Below are 16,904 nucleotides of genomic sequence, written 5' to 3'. Positions count from 1 at the left end.
CATACAGGCAGTAGATGCAGGATGGCCATTAGATATCCACATCAGGACAGGGGTGTCCTTCAATAATTGTGTCTGTGTCCCAGCAGCCCTCTCAGGATGCTCTCTGCTCGTCCCACGTGGAAGTTGGCTGGTAAAGGTTCCTCAGACATAGACTGTCCTGTTTCTTTTGGCTGAGAAAACCACAGCCAACAGGATCACCATTACTGCATTTGAAACATGAAAAAAACTAAACATCAGAACCTGGAATGTGAGAACACTCACTGACATCACAAATAACAATCGCCTAGAAAGACAAACTGTGATCATGGCCCAGGAAACTAGCATTGACACTGCTGCTTTCAGCAAAACCCGGTTTGTTGGGGTGGGACAGTGGAGGGAGATCAGCAGAGGATACGCCTTCTTCTGGGAAGGGGAATCAGATTGCCCCCATAGGCTCCATTGCCAGGCAGATCTAACAAATATGTCAGGAACAAAATCAAGAACTTTCCTTGCCTTCATTGACCTGACCAGGGTGTTTGATTCCTTAAATCACAACACTCTGTGAATCGTCCGCCAAAGACACCAAGACTCAGCAATGAGTATCACAATAACTAAATACATACCCTGCTAGTCTGAAGACCTTTATGGATATCAGATGATGATTACGAGCCTGTAGTCAACCATACCTTTACGGTCATCAGTGTCCCTTTGCAATAGCGAGAGTGAGTGACATGGTGGCGTCGCAGTTAGCACGAATACTTCATATGTTCAGCAAACAAGGATCGGTGCTGCCTGTGAGAAGTTTGCACATTCCCCCTTTGACTGCGTGGGTTTCTGCCTGGTGCTCGGGTTTATGCTCACATCTCAATAACATGCTGGTAGGTTAATTTGTGAATGTAAATTACAGTGCAGATTAGTGGCAAAACAATCAAAGGTGAGTTGGCAGGCATGTGAGGAAGAATAAATTGCAGGTTACAGGGAAATAAGGAGCGGGGAATAGGATTGATGGGATCACTGATTTGAGACCTGGCATAGAGCCAACGAGCTGTTTAGCATCCTTGTGCATCGTAATAAATAAAAGCAATAAACAAGTTTGTGGTTCTCTGGGTTCCACTCAGACTGTTCCATGATGGTCGTTGCATGCAGCTTTGAATTCCAATTACGGACGAGATGCGAATACTAATCATCAAGTGTGCAACCAATGCCGGGGAAAAGTCAGCCGTGACAATGCGGATCGCCTACAAAATGCAATTTTGTAATTGGTGTGATCTCACCTGGAAATGATCACCAAATCCATCCAGTCCAGGTGAAATCACATTTTTGCGCGGTTAAAAAAACTAAGTGACCCAAATTCTGAGCACCTGACTTGCAAAGTTGTTATAGCAATGCAGCATTTCGTAAGTGCATCTCTCAGTTTGAAAACACGCCACATGTAAGCCGTCGATTTTGCCACCGTTCTCATGGATCATCCCGCTGCATATCTCCCCCGAAATCCTCGCCTTTCGGCTCGCGGGCGGGCCTATGTCGACCACGTGACAGGTTCGCCACCGTGTTTACCCGTCGCCTAGCAACCGCCTGCCCTTCCTGGGGATCAGTCGGCGAGGGTAGTGCAGCCAAGTGGGGTCGGTTCGGACCTGCTGAGCTCGCCCTGGCTCCGCAAAGGCAGCTGCAAGACTAATTTATTCTCGGGTTGGGTTTTTCTGCCGCACGTAGTTTTCCTTTGGTTACATTCCCGAGTCTGGGGCCTGGACCTTCGACGAAGCCTGCGGCTATTGTGCTGCACAGTTGCCGATTGGTGCTGAACGGGACGCGGTTGTCATGGCCTTCGAGCTAATAAATATGGGATTGAAGTCACATTTATTGTACATTCTCCCGGCATAAACTTCTCTTGTTGTCGCTGGAAAATGTCCTTAATTTTATGAAAAAGATCGCCAATAATTTAAAGGTGAGAAAATTAGCAATGCAAATAGATTATGTTTTGTTTAGTCCAAGGTTGCAGCTTCTATAGTTAAGTTGATGGATATAACCGATATATAATATATAACCAATATATAACCGATTTCTTTTTACCGAAATTAACCTGAATTAATCTAAAGCCATGTAAATACATCTACTTTTAATCCAGACCAACCGTACCTGAACAAAAAACAATTAAATAGACAGGATGCAAAATAGTGAGGCAGGCAAAATGCTCTACATGCTGGAAATCTGATATCAAGACAGAAATCGCTGGAAATACCCAACTGATCAAATTGCATCTGTGGAGAGAGACTGAAGATAAGAAGTCAGTAAATATTTAAGATTTTAGTGAAGTGCTATTGTAACCCCTACTCCACAGAAGCTACCTAACCAGCTGATCTTTTCCTAATATAAAACAATGAATTGGAAGTTAAATATGTGCTAAGATGGTGCAGGATGGGAGACCTGACCCAGTTTGCCCTATTGGCACTGGAGCCAGATTTTCATGTAAGAATGAGAGTGTGCACATTTGAAAGGTGCAGTGTGTCAATTTTCCTATTTTTGTGATAAAAGGTTGTAATTGCATCAGCACTGCATACTTGTGGAACTCAAATTGTGGTAACCAATGTCAGAACTCCAGGCTTAAAAGAGAGCTGATTTGCACTCATTGTGCAGCATCTCAGCTACTTGTGTGTTTGATGTTACTGCGTAGGATCTGCCAGAGAGAACAAAACTCAGACTCGTGAATAACAACTTGTAGGAAAAGTTAGTAGCAAGCTCCTTCATCCTTGGGGTCCCAGAAGGCCTCCATTTGCTGAGGTGAAACGACAATAGAAGGAACTAAGTGCTAGGAGTAAGCTTTGTGGGCCAGCATGTGATGCAGGAAGAAGTTTAATGATATCACTAGCATGATTAACATGGGTGGAAATGAACATAATCCCATGGATTTCAGGAGGAAAAGTTTTGGTTAACCAACTTCATCAAAACTTTTGAAGAGATAGCAAAGAGAGTAGACAGTGGTAATTAATTAGATATAATTAATTTAGGATTTTCAAAAGGCCATCAATATGGCACCTCATAACAATCCAATGAATGTAGAGTTAGAGAACAAGTACAGTATGATTTGTTCGCAGGCTTCAGCACAAAGTGGGGAGTTTATTTTTCTATTTATTTTTTAGGATCTGAGTGCCACTGATAAAGCTAACATTTATTGCCCATTTCTAATCGTCCTTGAAAAGTTTGTGGTGAGCTGCCACTTTGAACCACTGCAGTTGGTTTGGCGAAGGTACTCTCTCTGCTTTTCAGGAAGAGGTTCCAGGATTTAGACTCAGTGATGATGAAGGAGTACTGAAATATTTCCAATGCAGGATAGTGTGTAACCTGGAGGGGAAACTGCAGATGGTGATGCAATTAGTCGTATAGTGGACAGTGAAGAAGGTTGTCTAAGGTTAGAACAGGATCTAAATCAACTGGGGAAAAATGAACAAAGGAATGGCAGATGGAATTTAGCTTGGACAATCGCAAAGTGATGCATTTTGCAAAGTTAAACCATGGTAGGACATAGACAGTGAATGGCAGGGTCCTGGGAAATGTTAAAGTGTAGAGAGACCGAGGGGTACAAGTACATAGTTCCCTGAAAGTGTCAACTCAGCTAGACACGGTAGAGAAAATGGCATATGGCACACTTTCCTTTAACAGTTGCAGCATTGAGTACAAAATTGGGACATCATTTTACCGTTATACAAGACATTGGTGAGACCACACTTGGAGTATTGTGTGCAGTTCTGATCACCATGTGATTAAGCGAGAGAGGGTGCAAAAAAGATTTGCAAGGATGTTGTTGGGACTGCAGGTCTTGAGGTATAAGCAGAGATTGGATAGACTGGGACTGTTTTTCCTGGAGCAAAGGAGGCTGAAATATGACCTCATAGAGGTTTATAAAATCACGAGGAGCATAGAGAAGATAGATGGTCACAGACTTTTTCCCAGGGTAAGGAAGTCTAAAACTAGATGGCATAATTAGAGGGCAAGTTTTTTTAGACAGGGTGGTCGTTTCACCACAAATTTTCACCCTGCTCTCCAATTCACTTGGACTATCTCTGACACCTCTCTCTCCTTCCTCGATCCTCCATCTCAGGAGATTCCTTATCCACTGACATCTTCTGCAAACCCACTGATGCCCACAGCTACCTCGATTACAGCTCCTCCCACCCTTTTTCTTGCAAGGATACTATCCCTTTTTCTCAATTTCTCCACCTCCGCCACATCTGCTCCTGTGATGAGGCTTTCCACTCCAGGACATCCGAGATGTCCAACTTCTTTTCTAACAGGAGCTTCCCCCCAACTGTGGTCGAGAGAGCTCGCACCTGTACCTCTGCCTTTTCCCGCACCTCTGCTCTCACCCCCATCCCTTCCAGACCCAACAGGGATAGGGTCCCCCTTGCGCTCACATTTCATCCCACCAGCCCACGTATCCAACACCTCATTCTCCGCCATTTCCGCCATCTCCAACGGGACCCCACCACCAAGCATATCTTCCCCTCCCTACCCCTTTCTGCCTTTTGCAGAGACCGGGCTCTCCACGACTTTCGTTCACTCCTCTTTTCCCACCCCCCCCACCCATCCTGCTCCCACCCTGGGAACTTTCCACTGCCCCCTGCCATAGGTGCAACACCTGCCCCTACACCATCTCCATCCAGGGACCCAAACAAACCCAAACAGTCCTTTCAGGTGAGACAGAGATTCACCTGCTCCTCCCTTAATGTCACTTAATACCATCTATTGCTTTCGGTGTTCCAAGTGTGTCCTCCTCTATATCAGTGAGACCAAACACAGACTAGGTGACCATTTCGCAGAACACCTGCGCTCTGTCTGTAACAGTGACCTGCACCTTCCCATTGCCAGTCACTTCAACTTCAACTCCCCCTCTCACACTGTCACTGATATGTCAGTCCTCGGCCTCCTCCACTGCCAGGAGAATTCCAAGCACAAACTGGAGGAACAGCACCTCATTTTCTGTCTTGGAACCTTGCAGCCTAATGGCATGAATATTGAATTCTCCCACTTTAGGTAATCCCCCCACCATGCTTCTTCTCTTCTTCCCTTTCTTCGCCTTTTTTCCTCTCTCTTATTACCTTTGACCCATCCCGCAGTGGATCTGCTCTCCCCTCCTCCCCCGCACCTGCCTATCACTATTTACCTATCTGCATTTACCTGTCACCACCCTGTGTCCACCCTGCCTCCCCTCTTTTCACCTATCATTGCACTGCTTTTCCCTCCTATATATTGGGCTTCCCCTTTTCTTATCTTCAGTCCTGAAGAAGGGTCCTGACTCGAAACGTTGACCACCTGCTTTTCTCAACAGATGCTGCCTGGCCTGCTGAGTTCCTCCAGCATTATTGTGTTTTTCATCTGTCAGAGGAAGTGGTAGAAGTGGATAGAATTACAATATTTAAAAGACATTTGGACAGGTTCATGAATAAAAAAAGGTTTAGAGAGATATGGACCCAATGCCAGCAAATGAGATTAGCTCAGGTAGGCACCTTGGTCGGCATGGATGAGTTTGGCTGAAAGGCCTGTTTCCGTGCCGCATAACTCTTTGACTCTATGTTCTCATTCACCTGCTGTCCTGTCCTACTTGGTGGTAGAGGTGTGGTTTGGGAGGTGCTACAAGAGTTGATTTAAATGAATAACAGCAGTAAGTTACATGGATCAAAAAACCTACAACAACAATGTCAACAAGAAGGCTGAGCAGCTAATCAAATTAAAGAATCTTGACAACAAACCAGGAATGAAAAAGTGCTAATTTTAAATTAACTTTTTAAATGTTTACAGAGTGGAATATAGATTACAGCATTCATGTGAGATTATGTATAACCTGAATTATAAACTATTAAAATAATTATTTTAAATAATTACTGTGAGAGAATTGTGCTTTGTATATAAAATTTTAGAGCAAGGACAGTATTCGGCAGTTACGCAGGTAAAATATAGGTACAAATCTTCAGAACTATTGGGAAGCTGTCCAACCTATGACAACTACACTCCAGAACCAAGGTCATATGCTTCTCGGTAGTCAAGCTACAGTATGCAGACAGAACTTGTGTTTGTGCACGCTCAGAGGCCAAGCTCGAAACCATGGTTGATACTTTCACTGAATGAAATGAAAAGAAGGACCTTGCTCTCAACATGTGCAAGACAAAAGTCCTCCATCAACCTGCCCCACTGTAGCACAATGCCCTCTGACAATAAAGGTTTACTGTAAAACAATGGACTACTTCCTCTAACTCAGAAGCCATCTCTTAGCGAAAGCAAACACTGATGATGAAATTCACCACTGCCTTCAATGAGCCAGCACAGCCTTTGTTAACTGTGGAATAAGTGTTTGAAGATCAAGATCTTGGATCTGGCACAGAACTCATGGTGTACTTGGCAGCAGTGATCCCTGCTCTCCTAAATGCTTCTGAGAAACAAAGGATTGCAGATGCTGGAATCTAGATGAAATAACACTATGATGCTGGAGGAACTCAGCAGGCCAGACAGCATCCGTGCAGAAAAGCAGGCGGTCAACGTTTTGGGTCAGGACCCTTCTTCAGGACTTCTAAGACTTGGATTATCTGTCTCTGCAAAATCTTTTAAATTCATTGGAAATGCATGAATCAATGTCAGTGTCCTCTCTCAGAACAACATTCCCCATTTTTGAGGCCCTAGTTACCTCAGTCAGTTTCATTGGGTAGGCCATGACCTTGAAACATATATGTGCTGAAAGCCTCCTTGAAGAAGTGCAACAACACCACTGACTCCTGGGAATCTCTGGCCCATGATCACTTAAAATGGAGAAGGAGCATTTGTGGTGGTACTGAAAACCTCAAGGCCATGAAATGGGAGCACACTGAGGCCCTGCATAGGGAGTGGACTACCTCAGCACTCATTTACCTACCCATCCTGTCAGCCACTATTTGGTTCACCTGTTGAAAGAGTCTGTGGTTCCCACATTGTTCTCATTAGCCACCTCAGAACACACAAAATTGGAGTAGAAGGGAGGAAGGCATCCTCAGTTCCAAGGGAGTACATTAGATGACACTTTATTCAACGTTTAACTACTTCAAGAGTTTTTACAGCAAGAGTAATGTATTTTTTTTAAAATCGAAGTTCTTGTTGATTAAGTGATTTCAAAAAGATTTTCATAGGGTAGGACTTCAAAAAGAGCATCAGGATATCACTGACGGAAAGTTCTGGATTTCTGAGCTTAACCCAGGAGGTTGCTGTCAGTTTGCAGTTTAATACTGGCGTAGGCTACTTGTTTATTATCATTACAATTGCAACATATGGGCTTCTTTTCCTTTCTCTTGTCTGTAGTGCTGTATCTGGTAATGATTTGGATGCCTGCACTAATGGTCTCACAGCAAACAATCTATTGAACAGCAATCAGTAAATATACTCAGAAAAGAGTTTATTCAAAGAGTGGGGAAGCAGAAATTTATTTCAGAAACTGCAGTAGCTTCTCCCAATAAAGACTGAGTAATTTGTTCAAAGAAAGAGAATATATTTACATGTGTTGTGTGCATAAAACACCAATCTCAGCACTTAACAACAGTAGTTACTAATCTTGATTGTTAGGAATTACCCAGCCATCTCCATTCTGACTGAGGACAGTATTGTCACTTCTTTCACTACTATATGACATTAAAGTATGTATGTATTTTGTTAAAAGCTACATTTCTAGGCATAGCAGTACAAATTGATAAAAGAAAGAAAAAGTAGCCCAGATTTTGCAATTGTAATGATAGCAAACATTAGATTGAGACATTGTCCAATCTTTCCTCACAGAGATTTTACAAATAACTTTCAGGGACTTTTGTGAAATATTCTTCTTATATCAAATAATTTAAAAATTGATTTGTAAGACACACTGCATTTATGTTAACTTATTTGTATACTTCCTCTTTAAAACGTATCTTTATTTTTGATTAAACATAGGATGGGTAAGAAGCAAAAGAAGGAAGTGGAGCAATCTCCAAAAGATACGGTAAGTTACAGTTTTAAACATAAAATCTGCAAATAATCATAAATTACTGAGTGAAATATTTTGTGCGGTGACTATTTTGTTTAAAACTTTAGAGTTATAAAGTCACATAGCACAGAAACAGGCATTTCAGCACACCATGTCCATGTTGACAATCAATTTAATACCTCTCTATTCTAATCTCATTTTCCAGCACTTGATCTGTAACCTACTTTGCCTTGGCGATTCAAGTGCATGTCCAGATACTTCTTAAATGTTGTGAGAGTTCTTGTCTAATGCATCCCAGATTGTAACCACCTTCTGAGTGAAAAAATTCTTCCTCGGATCACCTCAAAACCTTTGCCCTCTGACTTTTGACATCTCTACTATGGGGAAAGGCTTCTACTATATACCCTATCTATGCCCCTCATAATTTTGTATATCTCGATCAGGCCGCCTCCCTCACCCTATTCAGTTTCTCCTCGTCTGAGACATTCTGTCCCAGGCAATATCCTGATAAATCTCTTTTGCACTTTCTCCAATGTAACCATATTCTTTTTATAGATTGGCTATTAGAACTGCATGCGATATTCCAGCTGCAGCCCAGCCAAAGTTTTATAAAGTTGCACCATGTCCTCCATTCTCCTTATATTCTATGCCTCAGTTAATGAAGGCAAACATCCTGGGATATGTCCTACCCTTATTATATCTCCCATATGCATCACCTTGCACTTATCAGGATTAAATTCCATCTGCCATTGCTCTGCCTAACCAGTTTATCAATATTGTTCTGTAGCCTGAGTCTACCCTTCTCACTATCAACAACACCACCAATTTTTGTGCCATCTGCAAACTTACTAATCCTGTCTTCTATCTTCACATCCATATCATTAATGTACATAAAACACAGTAAGGGTCCCAGCACTGATCCCTGTGGTACATCCCTGCTCACAGGCTTATAAAATCATAAAGGCAACCCTCCACTATCATCCTCTGCCTCCTATTACCAAGCCAACTTTGGATCAAATTTGCAAATTTGCCCTGGATTCTGTCTTTTTGACTAGCCTTCAATGTGGGACCTTGTCCAAGGCCTTGCTGGTCCATGTAGGCTACATCAACCACACTGTCCTCATCAGTTTATTTTGTTACTTAATCAAAACACTCAAATTGGAAAGATAGGATCTCTCACCAACAAAGCTGTGCTGACTACCCCTGATTAATCAATCCCTGACTTTCTAAGTATAGATTAGAACAGTCCTCAGAATTTTTCCAGTAACTTCCTATGAAATTAGACTCACTGGCCTGGAATTAATAAGCTTATACTTGCTGGCCTCCTTGAATAAAGGCACTATATTTGTTGTCCTCCAGTTGTCTGGCATTTCATCTGTGACCAGATTTAAACATCTCTATTAGGACTTAAGCAGTTGCCTCCCATAGCAGTCCAGGCCCTGGGGATTTATTCACCTTCATCTCTGCTAATACATCCTCCTTTTTAATGTTAACATACTCCAGAAAAGCCCCTCCCCCTCCCTTTCCTTGAAATCTGCAACCACAGCGCCTTTCTCCTTGGTGAATATTAAATTGGCTGTATGATACCTGAGATCGAGATATGATAAACATAAACTTGCATTATGTTTACATTTTTGTTTTCTATTATCTTCAAGTGCCAGGTAATCTTTCTGCAAAACTAGAAAACATATGTTTGCAGTTATTATTTAGAGAATTGGGCAAACTCACAGAGCCATCAGGAAGATCTTTGTTTCTGAATTGTGTAAGCAGCAGGGGACTCAATAGCTATCTAAGGAATCCACGATTCATTTTCCGGCTGAAAATACTATTTCCCTCAATTATTCTCAACTTAGTTTCTATTGCCATGTCAGTTTTAATCTGGCATTACATCTGTGTAATTTAATTTCTTTTTAACAAGCCTCGTGGAATTTTATTAAATGCCTTAAAATTGTACCCACAAGAGTGCCTGCATTCTATTCCTTGGTAATTGTTTCATGTAATTCATGCAATGAGCCCATTTTATTCTAAAGAAGTTTTCCTTAATAGCCATGAAAGGCCTTTTCATCCTAACAAATTATTAAGGAGGTTTACATTCTGGAGCAATTCACAAAAGAATCCATCAACTTAGTACTAGATAACACTACTTCCTCTAACTTGGATGTTTTTGAAGTCTTTATCATAAAGAAGTGTGTCAAGTCACTTTATAGATTAGTGTCTGAATTCTCTACACCATTCTAATGAAAGGGCCAAAAACTTGATTTGATTATTTTGGCCCAGAACTTATGATTGCTTTGATCCTGACTAAACACATTGCCAGAGGAGAGTGAGAGTAGGAGCTTCAAGAAATCTGAAGTCAGTGGTGTGAGCTCAAACCTTTAATGTGTACAGTGATTCCATAAACAAAGGAGGATGATGTGGCCAATCATCACAACCTCAGGAAATTATTGTATGAATTCCTTGGGGAAACATCCTCATCCAAAACATCTTCAAGAAGGCGTTATCCTCACCATCCAGGACATACCCTCTTCTCGCTACTACCATTGGGGAGGAAGTACAGGAGCCTGAAGACCCACACTCAACGATTCAGGAACAGCTTCTTCCCCTCTGCCATCAGATTTCTGAACAGTCCATGAACACTACCACGTTATTCCTTTTCTTACTGCACTATTTAATTCTTCTTGTAATTTATAGTAATTTTATGTCTGCCCTGCTGCTGCCGCGAAACAACAAATTTCACATCATATAAGTCAGTGATAATAAATCTAATTCTGATGGACCGTAATATCTAGGGGTGGTCTATTTGCTTGTGGTTTCAAGATTCAGCTCCATTTACAACACCCAATGACAACCAATGAATCAAATTGGATGTGATCCAGAACCGCACCATGAAACAGCAGGTAGCATTATTGTATCAAATAAGTAAAAATCTACCACTTCCAATTGTACCAACATCTCTACTTTCTCCACTGTATTCATCCTGGGCAAATGAGGGATTGCTATTTAATAGAAGTTCTACTGGGCTAGCCACATCAACAAGCAAGAACAGGATATAGTCTTGGTGCCCTGACATAAGGGTTTAGGAGGTGATCCATTCAAAATTCTTCCTCCATTTACAAGGCTAATATTAGGAAAGTAATTCATTACCTGACTCCATGAATTTAGCTGCAATAGCAGTCAAAGATCTTGATTACCACCTAAAGTAGAGCAATAAGTTTGGGTAGTGGCACTGCTGCTGGAATCAATATCCATATCCTCCACATCTATACAAAGGCAATGTATGCTTTTCAGAATGGAATGTACCAATTTTATAAGACTGCGTTGACAGAACCATCCTACTGTGTCATCCACCAGGAAGAAAAAACAAGAAAACCAAAGTTAGGGAAGATCATTGTTTTCAAACTTCTATGTCACACATCTTCCTCACTTGGAGAAATATCACTGTTGCTTCATCGTTGTTGGATCAGAATCCTGGAATTCTATGTATAAAACCTATGTGACACTACTAATGCCACAAACATTTTGGTTGTTTAAGCAATTAGCCAACACCGTCTTTCCTGGACAATTAAAGATGAGTAATAAGTGGGTATCATGAGCGTCCTCCTCCACTCAAGAACAATGATAAGTTTAAGGAGATATGTAAAGAGCAAAAAAACATTTAAGGAGGAAATTCCAATGTTGTGATGCCAGTGGTTGGTTAGAAAAATGGGGTAGAGGTCAGGGGAAAGCACAAGAAGTTGTAGTCAGAGAAATGGTGATTTTGGGACAGAGAAAAGAAAGGCAATGGAATAATTTCATGGATAATACATGAATGAGGATTTTAACTTTCTGGTTTGGGAAAATACAGTGAGGCAATATGCGTAGAGGTCAGGAATAAGAAAGATGCAATCACTGATTGCAGCTCCCTGAATCATAGCTCCCTGAAAGCGGCTATACAGGTTGATAGGGTGGTAAAGAAGGCGTGTGGCATGCTTGCCTTTATTAGTTGAGTTCAAGAATCAGGAAGTTATGCTGCAGCTTTATAAAACCCTGGTTAGGCCACATCTACAGTATTGCATTCAATTCTGGTTGCCCCATTATAGGAAGGATAAGGAGGCTTTGGAGAGGGTGCAGAAGAGGTTTACCAGGATGCTGCCTGGATGAGAGGGCAGGTGTTATGGCGAGAGGTTGGATAGGCTTTGGTTGTTTTCTTTGGAGTGGCGGAGCTGAGGGGAATCCTGATAGAAGTTTATAATGTTATGAGAGGCATAGACAGTGTAGACAGCTGGTATCTATTTCCCGGGGTCTGAAGTGTCTAATACAAGAGGGCATTTAAGGGTGTCAATTCAAAGGAGATGTGCAGGGCAAGTTTTTTTTTACACAGAGCGGTAGGTGGCTGGAATGCGCTGCTGGGGTGGTGGTGGAGGCAACTGCAATAGAGACAATAAATGCGATAGTTTAAGAGGCTCTTAGATAAGCACATGAATATGCAGAGAATGGAGGGATATGGACACAGTGTAGGCAGAAGGGATTAGTTTAGTTAGGTGTTTAATTACTAGTTTAATTAGTTCAGCACAACATTGTGGGCTGAAGGGCCTGTTCCTCTGCTGTACTGTTCTATGTTGACTATGATGGAGCTATACCATAGGCCTCCCAATAGCCAGCAGGAGATAGAGAAACAGATATGTAGGCCGATTATGGAAAGGGTAGTTGAAGCAGGTGACTATAACTTCCCCAATATTGACTGGGACTCTCTCAGTACCAGAAGCTTAGATACAACAGAATTTGTTAGGTGTGCCCAGGAGGGTTTCTTGACAGAGTGTGTAGATAATCCAGTGAGGGAAGGGGCCATATTGGACCTTGTTTTGGGAAATGAGCCTGACCAGGAGATCACTGGGAGAGCATTTTGGGAACAGGGATCATAACTCCATAAGTTTTGAGATAGTTATGGATAAGACTGGACCTCAGGGCAAAGTGCTAAATTGGGGAAAGTAATTACAATAGGATTAGGCAGGAGCTGGGGAGAGTAGATTGGAAGCAGCTGTTATTGGGTAAGTCCACATCTGACATGTGGGAGTTGTTTATAGGCCAGTTGGTTAGAATTCAGGACCAACATGTTCCTCTGAGGAAGACAGACAAGATGGCAAGGTTTGGGAACTTTGAATGATGAAAGATGTTGCAAATTTAGTCAAAAAGATAAAGAAAGCATATGTAAGATTAGAAAGCTGAAATCGGACAGGGCCCTGTGGGATACAAAGGAAGCAGGAGAGAACTTAAGTAGGGAATCAGGATGGCTGAAAGGGGCCATCAAATATCCTTGGCGAGTAGGATGAAAGAAAATCCCAAGGCATTTTATACATACATTGAAAACAAGAGGGTCACCAGGAGGGGATAGAACCATACTAAATGAGTACTCTGCATTGGTATTCACCAAGGAGAAGGACATGGAAGATAACGAGATCAGGGAGGGGTATGCTGACATTCCAGGGCATGTTGATATCAAGAATGAGGTGATGTTGTGGCCTCTTGAAGAACAATAATATGGAAAAGTCCTCAGGGCCTATTGGGATCTATCCCAGGTTATTGAGAGAGGTAAAAGAGGAGATTGCTGGGGCCTTGACAGAGATCCTTGTATCCTCTTTTGTCACAGGTGTGGTCCCAGAGGACTGGAGAATTTCTAACATTGTTCCTCAGTTTAAGAAGGGCAGTAGAGCCAAACCAAGAATCTATAGGCTGGTAAGCCTTACATCAATGGTAAGGAAATTATTGGAGAAGATTCTCAGAGATAGGATCTACTTGCATCAGAAGAAGTGTAGACTTATTAGGGTTAGTCAGCATGGCTTTGTATGGGGGAGGTCATGTCTTACAACTTGATGGAGTTTTTTGAGGAGGTGACAAAGATGATTGATGAGGGTAGGGCAGTCGATGTTGTATACATGTACTTCAGTAAAGATTTCGATAAGGGATAAAGCTTTCATGGAGGGCTGATCTGGAAGATTAAAGTACATGGAATCCATGGAGACTTGGTAGATTGGATTCAAAATTTGGCTTGGCCGTAGAAGACAGAACGTAGTTGTGAAAGGCTGTTGTTTTGAATGGAAGTCTGTGACCAGTGGTCCGCAAGGATAAGTGCTGGGACCTCTGTTGTTTGTGATATCTATAAACAATTTGGACAAAAATGTAAGTGTGGTGATTAGTAAGTTTGCAGACAACATTAAAATTGACAAAGTTGTGGATAGTGAAGAAGATTATCAAAGGATATAGATCAGTTGAAAATGTGGGCAGAGAAATGGCAGATGGAGTTTAATCTGGACCAGTGTGAGGTGTTGCACTTTGGGAGGTCAAATGTAAGAGGGAAGTATGCAGTAAATGGCAGGACCCTTAAGGACCTTTGATATACAGAGGGATCTTGGGGTGCAAGTCCATAGCTCCCTGAAAATGGCAACACAAGTGGATCGGGTGGTAAAGAAAGAGTACGGCATACTCAGTTGGGGTGTTGAGTATAAAAGTTGGGAAGTGGTGTTGCAGCTGTATCAAAGTTTGGTTAGGCCTCATTTGGAGTATTGTGTCCAGTTCTTCTTGTCCCATTACAGGAAGGGTGTGGAGGCTTTAGAGAGGGTTCAGAAGAGGTTCACCAGGATGTTGCCTGGCTTAGAGAGTACTCGTTACAAAGGAGAGGTTGGACAAATTTGGATCGTCATAGGAGAGGTATAGATAGGGTAGATAGAGTCTTTTTCCCAGAGGGCATATCTTTAAGGTGAGAGGTAGAAAGTTTAAAGGATATTCTGCTCCTCAATCAATAACTTATGGTGCTCAGACGTGACGGTCCTGGTGAGCTCCTGCTCACCCAGCCTGGAATATCTAATGGTGAAGTGTCGACCATTCTATCTGCCCAGGGAGTTCACTTTAGCTATCCTGATGGCAGTCTACATCCCACCACAGACGGACATGAAGCCTGCACTCAATGAGCTATACTCTGTGGTCAGCAACCTTGAGACAGGATATCCTGAGGCCCTCTTCATCATTGCAGAGGACTTCAATCAGGCCAACCTCAAGAGTGTGTTACCAAAATACTATCAGCACATCTCCTGCTCCACCAGGGGCGCCAACACCCTTGACCACTGCTATACAACCATCAAAGGTGCCTTCTGAGCTATCCCTCGTCCTCACTTTGGGAAATCAGACCACCAGGCTGTGCTCCTCCTCCCTGCATACAAACAGAAACTGAAACGGGAGGATTCGGTATGGAGAGTCATGCAGTGCTGGACTGAGGAAACAGATGAGCTCCTACATGACTGCTTTGAGACAGTGGACTGATCCATGTTCAAAGACTCAGCTGCCAGCCTTGATGAGTATGCCACCACCATCACAGACTTTATCAGCAAGTGTGTGGCGGACTGTGTACCAAAGAAGACAATACGGGTGTTCCCAAACAGGAAACCACGGATGAACTGAGAGATCCACTCCCTACTGAAGGAGAGGACTGCTGCACACAAATCTGGTGATCCTGATCTGTACAAGAAGTCGAGGTATGGCCTTCGGAAAGCTATCAGGGATGCTAAGAGGCAATACTGACTCAAACTAGAGTCCCTGACCAGCCATCAGTTATGGCAGGGCTTACATTGCCATAACAGGCTACAAGATGAAGTTGGGCTGCATAGCAAACAACAGCGCATCCCTTCCGGGCGAACTTAACTCATTCTATGCGTGTTTTGAACAGAAGGGAAGTGGATTGTCACCAACCACCCTGACAGCCACCAATGAAGCTGAACCTGTGATCACAGTGGAGGACGTAAGATCAGTCTTCTGGAGAGTGAACACGAGGAAAGCATCTGGCCCAGATGGTGTCCCTGGCCATGTGCTCAGACCTTGTGCTGATCAGCTGGCAGAAGTACTTGCGGACATATTTAACCTCTCCCTGCTTCAAGATCAGGTTCCCACCTGTTTTAAGAAGACCACCATCATCCCAGTACCGAAGAAAAGCAAGGTAACATGCCTCAATGACTACCGACCTGTAGCTCTGACATCCACCATGAAGTGCTTTGAGAGGCTGGTCATGGCATGCATCAACTCTAGCCTACCAGACAACCTGGACCCATTGCAATTCGCCTATCGCTAAAACAGGTCTACAGAGGATGCCATCTCCCTGGCCCTACACTCAGCTCTGGAGCATCTGGACAGTAAAGGCACCTACGCTAGGCAGTTGTTTATTGACTACAGCTCTGCCTTCAATACAATAATCCCAAGTAAACTTGTCACCAAACTCCGAGATCGAGAACTCAACACCTCCCTCTGTAACTGGATCCTTGAATTTCTAACAAACAGACCACAATCATTGAGGATAGGCAGCAATACCTCTGGCACAATTCTCAACACTGGTGCTCCACAAGGCTGCGTCCAAGCCCTCTACTCCCTATACACTCATGACTGTGTGGCCAGATTCTGCTCTAACTCCATCTACAAGTTTGCAGATGATACCACCGTTGTAGGCCATATCTCAAATAGCGATGAGTAGGAGTACAGGAAGGAGATAGAGAGCTTAGTGGAATGGTGTCATGACAACAACCTTTCCCTCAATGTCAACAAAACAAAAGAGCTGGTCATTAACTTCAGGAAAGGGGGCGGTGTACACGCACCTGTCTACATCAATGGTGCTGAGATCAAGAGGGTTGAGAGCTTCAAGTTCCTGGGAGTGAACATTTCCAACAGCCTGTCCTGGTCAAATCATGTAGAAGCCACGGCCAAGAAAGCTCACCAGCGCCTCTACTTCCTCAGGAGGCTAAAGAAATTTGGTTTGTCCCCTTTGACTCTCACCAACTTTTACCGATGCACCATAGAAAGCATGCTATCTGGATGTATCATGGCTTGGTACGGCAACTGCTCTGCCAGGACTGCAAGAAACTGCAGAGAGTTGTGGACACAGCCCAGCACATTACGGACACCAGCCCCCCCTCCTTGGACTCTGTCTTTACCTCTC

The 16,904-nt window shown here is 43.0% G+C and overlaps 1 protein-coding gene across 3 annotated transcripts in view; it reads left to right on the top strand.

Annotated features, from left to right (window-relative positions):
- Nucleotides 1–1,536: 1,536 nt before the first annotated feature.
- armc3 (armadillo repeat containing 3) overlaps nt 1,537–16,904 on the top strand; it is an 81,613-nt gene continuing 66,245 nt past the window's right edge. For all 3 annotated transcript variants that reach the window (XM_052015993.1, XM_052015991.1, XM_052015992.1), the window contains exons 1-2: nt 1,537–1,924; nt 7,918–7,966. In XM_052015993.1, the coding sequence (XP_051871953.1) occupies nt 7,919–7,966 (48 nt within the window). In that variant the 5' untranslated portion in view covers nt 1,537–1,924; nt 7,918. The remainder of the gene's footprint in view (nt 1,925–7,917; nt 7,967–16,904) is intronic.

The sequence above is a fragment of the Pristis pectinata genome, chromosome 5 (genome assembly GCF_009764475.1).
Source record: "Pristis pectinata isolate sPriPec2 chromosome 5, sPriPec2.1.pri, whole genome shotgun sequence".
NCBI lineage: Eukaryota > Metazoa > Chordata > Chondrichthyes > Rhinopristiformes > Pristidae > Pristis > Pristis pectinata.
The sequence above is the reverse complement of the archived record's forward strand: the minus strand, read 5'-3'. Positions and strand labels throughout refer to the sequence as shown.